Raw genomic sequence first — 7,500 nt, 5'->3', positions numbered from 1 at the left:
TGTGTGTGTGTGTACGGGGAGAGGGGGAGAGAGAGGAGAGGGGGAGAGAAAAGGGAGGGGGAGAGAGAGAAGAGGGAGTGTGAACTCAGTGACACTGAAACCAGAGTTTTAAACGCCCTCAGGGGAAAGATTGTGTGTGAGCTCATTAGTCCACACACACACACTCTCACACACACACACACACACACACACACACACACACACACACACACACACACACACTCTCTCTTGTGCCCTCCAGGTTTAATTACAGGGCTTGTTAATGAAAGGCTTTAGAACCAAAATACATGATGAGATCCTGCAAACCTAGAAGTGTGTGTGTGTGTGTGTGTGTGTGTGTGTGTGTGTGTGTGCGCTCCTCCTGTCCTCTGTCCCCTGGCTCAAACCAGAGCAGTAGGTCACACACACACACACACACACACACACACACACACACAACAACAGGCAGCCTGCTGATCAGTAAAACAACCGTAACCGCATATTTACCTGGTTACCATGGCTACCACCTGTGTTCAAGGTGGACTGAGTTTACATAAAAGCAACATCAACACCATCAGGTAGGACGGAGCATTGCAGCCATCACTATGAACAGACAGACGGCAGATCTGGGATCAGCAAAACAGCTTTTTATTCAGTCTAGATTCATTCAGGTAGAATATGGGAGAACTTCCCAAAGCAGAGCACTAGTCTCAGAGGAACCACACCCTGTGTCTTCCATGTGGAATATCAGCAGCTATGAAGTCTTATAAACACAGTATTATTGTAAACAGAAGGTTTCCGTCTCACAGCAATCTTAACCACTATCTTAAACTTGATAAATGTTGCCTCGTTTGTCTTAAAATCTTCATAATTGTGATTCTGTTAGCGTAGCAAAGAAAACCTACAGTAATGCTGAAAAAACATTTACTTACAATAAACAAACCATTGTCGGAAGATATAACGAGAAGAAGAAAAAACGTCCACAATGAATAGAAATCAATCAATCAAGAACGTTCCGGAACATCTGACACAAGCATCTTCCACGAACGCTCTAACCCCGCCCGCCTTCTCCTTAGGTTCACTAGGTTGCTCACAGTGGTCAGACCATCAGACAGAGAGAGACCGGGATGTGCAGTGTTGGGGCCCAGGATCACAGGAGCTTCAAAACAAAGACCGAAGTATTCTACACATTGTCTTCTGTATGATGTTTAGTACACACATGAATCATTCATAAAATCATTGTTAGTTACTCTTCAGTTTTGTTTAGTTTTGCCATTTAGCAGACGCTTTTAATCCAAAGCGACTTACAATTACGAGTTACAGGGACATTCCCCCTGGAGTAACTGAGGGCTAAGTGCCTTACTCAAGGGCACACTAGTAGTGGTGTGGTTTCAGGCGGGATTTGAACCTTCTGATCACAAGTCCAACTCACTATCCACTAGACCACCACTACCCCTTCATCACACCCCCTCTTCATCCAGTCAGTACTCACCGTGCTTGACGATCTCCCGCATCTTCTCCCAGACTCTGAACTGCAAGTTGCCCAGGTGTTCGGCCACGTCTATCAGCGCTCCTGAAACCTTCTCTGGGTCTGGGCCTGGGGGTGTGAACTGGGCTCTGGAAGAACATTCAGGAGTCAGTGCTGCTGTGGGCTTGGGTTCAGAACCACAGAGAACCGAGAACAGAGAGATCACTTACCTTTCCTTAATGGCCTTGAAGTTCTGGAGAGGAATAGAGGAGAATAGTCTTCAATGATAGTCATGTTGTCAGTGAGCTTTCGAATAAATCTACAAAATACCATTTCCATCTGAAAAGAAGCCAACCTTCACCTGCAGGAATGAGATGTCTTCAGCTTTTAGTTCCTTTTCTATGGCTCTGATTGTGTCTGACAGTGCACAGATCTTTCTGTCCAGCCCCTTCATCTTCTTCTTCATCGTCTGGCTCTTCTGCTCCTCTTCCTCCCTCAGTGCAGCGATCCTGACTCTCTCTTCATCTATTAGAAACTGGTGAAGCTTCTTAAACTCCTTCTTAATCTGCCCCTCTGTGTGCTGGGCCTGGCTCTGGAGACAGCAGGAGGGATGGATGATCTCATGTCACCAGTGTTAACACCATACTACATACTGTCGTAATATATTATCTTTTTGAACAGAACAAGAGAACATCTCTGAACACAACACCATGTATGACGTATACAGTACCTTAATGTGACGTGCTGTTTGATCACATGTTAGTTTAACATCATTAAAGACCTTCAGCTTCTCCTCTAAAGGCTTCAGGGCTGTCTGGAGTTTCTCCTGTAGTCAAACCAAACCAGGACTTAAGTCATTAAGTCGTTTATTCAAAGCAGTTTGAGCTGCAACGTTTGCAGGAAAAGCGCTATACAAATAAAAGTTATTATTAATTATTTAAAAATCATCATCATGAGACTAGACTAGAAGTAAATGAATGAATGAATGAATGAATGAATGAATGAATGAATGAATGAATGAATGGTCTTTATTGTCATTGCTACAGTACAGGTACCAAACAGGTGGCTCCCCTGGTGTTAGGAAAGAAAGAAAAAAACTTTTAAAAACATCACAAGAAGGGAAGGAGCTGGTTTACATAAATAAAGGCTATGTACACTATCCACTATACTATACTGTACAGATAGACGACTAGGGTTGTCATATTGCACAATAGTGTTATTTCACATTTATTTAAAGTGTCGCAGTTTGCAGGCTTGAAATGTACATGTTTGTGCCTCAGCACTACACCTGATTTTTTCAGTCCAGCAGCTGCCATCAATCCGTCCAGACTGTCCAGGGCCCAGAACCTAGGTCTTTGCTGTGTTCAGGGCCTATGTAAGCTTTGGGGCTCTGTTGTGCAAAATAATTATATTTCGGGACCAGGGGAGGCTGGTGGAGGCAGAAATCGGAGGTTGAGCTCATTGTAATGCATGGAATGGAATGAGGAAACGAGCCGTCCTCCAATTTCTACCTCCACCAGCCTCCAATGTCATAATCCACTTGACTTTAAGGCTACTTCGTCTTATCCACTTATCCAAGTGTCATATCTTATCTTTCACATAATGTTATAATGAAGTATTAAATAATATGAGACATAAATGTATTACTGTAAACTATTACGTATTTAAATGCTCTCGTAGTTCATTATCGTGGATGTTAAATAGTACGCTACATTATGAGTCGCCGCTCACTATGAATGCATGTCCTACAAAGACACTTAGATTTAGATTTAGTCATCTAACATTTAATTAGACCCCTACACTTTCTTTTATTTATTTTTTGTTTCTTTTTATTATTATTACTACTCGATCTTTTCAGTTTGTAAAGCGTCTTTGAGTGTCTAGAAAAGTGCTATATAAGTCTAATGTATTATTATTATTATTATTATTATTATTATTATTATTATTATTATTATTATTGTTTGTTTGTTTTAGATTAGATTAAACTTTATTCTCATTGAGAGAGTACAAGTAGCTACTAAGACAATGAAACGCAGTTCGGCATCTAACCTGTAATAGCGAAAAAAGCCATGAATGTATGGACAGTGCACGGTGGGACAGTGAACGGTATTACAGTGAGTATAAGTAAATTAATGAATATAAAGTCAATATATGAGCAAGAATATCAATATGATATGCACAGTAAATATATATGTACAGTGTGATATGTACAGGACAAGGGCGAAGGATATCAATACAATGTAGCTACAGTTATATACAGTGCCCTCCACAATGATTGGCACCCCTGGTAAAGATGTGTAGAAAGGAATATAAACAGCATTTTTTATTGTTTATTTTTAATGTTTCAGTTCATATTCAAGGTCCTACTTTTGTTTGCATCCATCAAACACGTTTCCAATGGATGTATGCGCATGTAGCGAGGCAGAACAGCAGCTATCCTATCAGAGACACCCCACACGCAATTATTTACAGTTGATAGGCCTACAGTAGCCGACATCAAGTCGGCTTTCGTGCGGTAAAAGTTCACACCGGATTCTGCAAACACAGTAACCTCCACGGTAATAATAATAATAATAATAATAATAATAAATACTTTTTATTTGTATAGCGCTTTTCCTGCAAACATTGCAGCTCAAACTGCTCCAATCATTATATAATCATAATTTAATTATTTAGTAATTTAAAGGCAATATTAGTAGAGAGATGGAGACGATTTGGCGGATTTGGCGGAGCCTACAGTCGCTGTAAAAAATGCGAACACAACTTTTTTGAAACAACACCTAACACACACCCACCCAGTTTGCAGTCGTCAACAAATCGCTGTGATAAAAATCACTTTTGGTGAATCAGCTTAACCAGGTCAGTGCATGTGTGAGGTCATGTGATTTCTCGGTGTTGAGTTACCGTGAGTGTTGTTCCATTTGACAGGACACAGACACCCTGCACTGTGTGCGTGTGTGTGTGTGTGTGTGTGTGTGTGTGTGTGTGTGTGTGTGTGTGTGTGTGTGTACACCCTGCACTGTGTGCGTGTGTGTGTGTGTGTGTGTGTGTGTGTGTGTGTGTGTGTGTGTACACCCTGCACTGTGTGAGTGTGTGTGTGTGTGTGTGTGTGTGTGTGTGTGTGTGTGTGTGTGTGTGTGTGTGTACACCGTTCACTTTGTGTGTGTGTGTGTGTGTGTGTGTGTTTTTGTCTGTTTTGAGTCCTATCCTTACTCACTGTCACTGACCCAGAAATGGAGCTGCTGTGGGCCTCTTTCACACACACACACACGCACACACACACACACATGATATTTAGGTTAAGACAGGAACTATCCATCTCAAGGTTCTCCGGAGACAATGCAGTGTCTCCAGGCAACCACGGAACTCCCAGTGAGTGAATGGAACTATACAAACCCGTTAGAATAGTGAGTGTGTACTTCCTGGTTCTCTTTGATGACATCATCTCCTTCTCGCCCACGGGCAGGAAGCGCTGTCACACTTTGATGTGTGTGTGTGTGTGTGTGTGTATGTATGTGTGTGTGGTTATTACCTCCCCTATGATGGAGGCTGGGCTGGTCAGGACATGGGAGAGAGGATGGATAATGGTAGGGTGTGGGTGTGTGTGTGTGTGTGTGTGTGTGTGTGTGTGTGTGTGTGTGTGTGTGTGTGTGTGTAAGCCAGCCATGTGGGAGGTTTAACAAGGGAGGGCCATCTTGGGGGGTCTGATTACAGGGTGGAGGTGTGTGTGTGTGTGTGTGTGTGTGTGTGTGTGTGTGTGTGTGTAGAGATGTCATCCCTGTGTTTCCTGTCTCTGCAGTTCACGGCTCCTCCCTCTCTCTGGTCTCCAGCACCTCCTCCATCTACTCAACGGTGAGTTACGCTATGCTATGCTACGCTATGCTATGCTACATCACACTATGCTATGCTACGCTACATCACACTATGCTATGTTATGCTATACACTACATCACACTATGCTACGCTACAATAATAATAATATAATAATAATAATAATAACATTTATTTGTATAGCACTTTTCCTGTAAACTACAATGAGGCTGCATTCTCATTTTATGCACCCAGATTGTGTCTCACTGCCAGTTTACATTAGGGATGCAACCTCAGCACATATGTTCAAGTCAAGACTAAAAACCCATCTTTTTAATATTGCCTTTAAATTACAAAATAATTAAATGATGATTATATAATGATTGAAGCACTTTGAGCTGCAACGTTTGCAGGAAAAGCGCTATACAAATAAAGTTATTATTATTATTATTATACAAATAAAGTTATTATTATTATTATTATTATTATTATTACATCACACTATATCACAGTACGCTACGCTACATCACTCTACGCTATGCTGCGATGTCTACCTCCAAAAGAAGGCGTGGCTGCTCTTACCAGCCCACGCAGACACTAGCCAATCAGGGCTGTGTATTTGAGGGTGGCCCCTCCCCTACCTGGGCAGGTGTGTAGAGGCGGGGCTGGAAGGCTGTGTAGATGACAGGAACGCTCATTCACAAGAAAGAGAGGGAGAGAGACAGAGAGAGAGAGGGAGAGACAGAGAGAGAGGTTTAAAAACAGGGGAGGGAAGAAAGAGGAGTCTCAAGATGATGGCTACGTTAACCCTGACGGGGACCGTGTCACCATGGGAACGCACGGTAAGGAGGGATGAAAAGGGAGAGAGGGGAGGAGAGGAGGGGAGAGGAGAGGAGAGGAGAGGAGAGAGGGATGCAGAAAACTTGGCTCAGATTCAGACTGTTTGTGAAGAGCCTAGTGTGCAATGTGATTGTGTTGGGTGTTGTTACTTTTCAAAATGATGTTCATGGTCATTGTTTCATTCATATGAATCACTGATGATGAGGTGAGAGAGAGGGGGGGGAGGAGAGAGAGAGAGAGAGAGAGAGAGAGAGGGGGGGAGGAGAGAGAGAGAGAGAGAGAGGGGGGGGGAGGAGAGAGAGAGAGAGGGGGGGGAGGAGAGAGCGAGAGAGAGAGAGAGAGGGGGGGGAGAGAGAGAGACGTATTCGAACGCCTAAACTGATGTGAAAGGTTAAGTTACGATTGATACCGTTTTCTGCACGTGTGTCTGTTCCATTCTCATGGTCATGTGTGTAGATCCGTGTGTTTGGGTTCGATTAGCTCTGTCTGGGGGCCCAGGGGGAAGCAGGGTCGCCACCATCTGTGATCGTGTGGTCTTGTCTGAGGTCACTGTGCCTGGACAGGTGTGTGTGTGTGTCTGTGTGTGTGTGTGTGTGTGTGTGTCTGTGTGTGTGTGTGTGTGTGTGTGCGTGTGTGTGTGTGTGTGTGTGGTGTGTGTGTGTGTGTGTGTGTGTATGGACAGGTGATACATCTCTCCAGCCGCGAGAGAGTGGAACAAAACACACACATACGCGCACACACACACACACACACACACACACGCCTGTCCGGTCACACGCACACACGCACACACACACACAGACACACCAATCCGCATTCACAATGCATGCACGCACACACACACGCACACACACACACACACACACAAACACACACACACATGTGCAAGCATGTGTTCTCGTGTTCCATGTGTGCGTTTCCCAGGCCTCTCCTTTAGCTTCATTGTTCTGACAGGAGTGTAGAGACACAATAGGTTTCACCACTGAATATCAGTCCCTCTCACACACACACACACACACACACACACACACACACACACACACACACACACACACACACACACGTGTGTAGAGGCCCCAGGTGCTGTATAAGCATGTCAGCGCTCCCTTTCAGACCTGTCTTCAGTAACACCCCTCTACCATCCTGTCTTCAGTAACACCCCTCTACCATCCATCCATCACTCCCTCCCCTCTACCATCCATCCATCACTCCCTCCCCTCTACCATCCATCCATCACTCCCTCCCCTCTACCATCCATCCATCACTCCCTCCCCTCTACCATCCATCCATCACTCCCTCCCCTCTACCATCCATCCATCACTCCCTCCCCTCTACCATCCATCCATCACTCCCTCCCCTCTACCTTCCATCCATCACTCCCTCCCCTCTACCTTCCATCCATC

General features: G+C 44.3%; 1 protein-coding gene across 1 annotated transcript in view; it reads left to right on the top strand.

The window, feature by feature from the left end:
* nav2a (neuron navigator 2a) overlaps positions 1-7,500 on the top strand; it is a gene marked incomplete at both ends in the record, with an annotated part of 124,473 nt that overhangs the window by 96,173 nt on the left and 20,800 nt on the right. The window contains 1 exon segment of the mRNA XM_080539811.1: positions 5,247-5,299. Within this exon segment, the coding sequence (XP_080395937.1) occupies positions 5,247-5,299 (53 nt within the window).

Source organism: Nansenia antarctica, assembly GCF_963989245.1.
Source record: "Nansenia antarctica genome assembly, chromosome: 9".
In the NCBI taxonomy this organism is placed as follows: Eukaryota; Metazoa; Chordata; class Actinopteri; order Argentiniformes; family Microstomatidae; genus Nansenia; species Nansenia antarctica.
The sequence above is the reverse complement of the archived record's forward strand: the minus strand, read 5'-3'. Positions and strand labels throughout refer to the sequence as shown.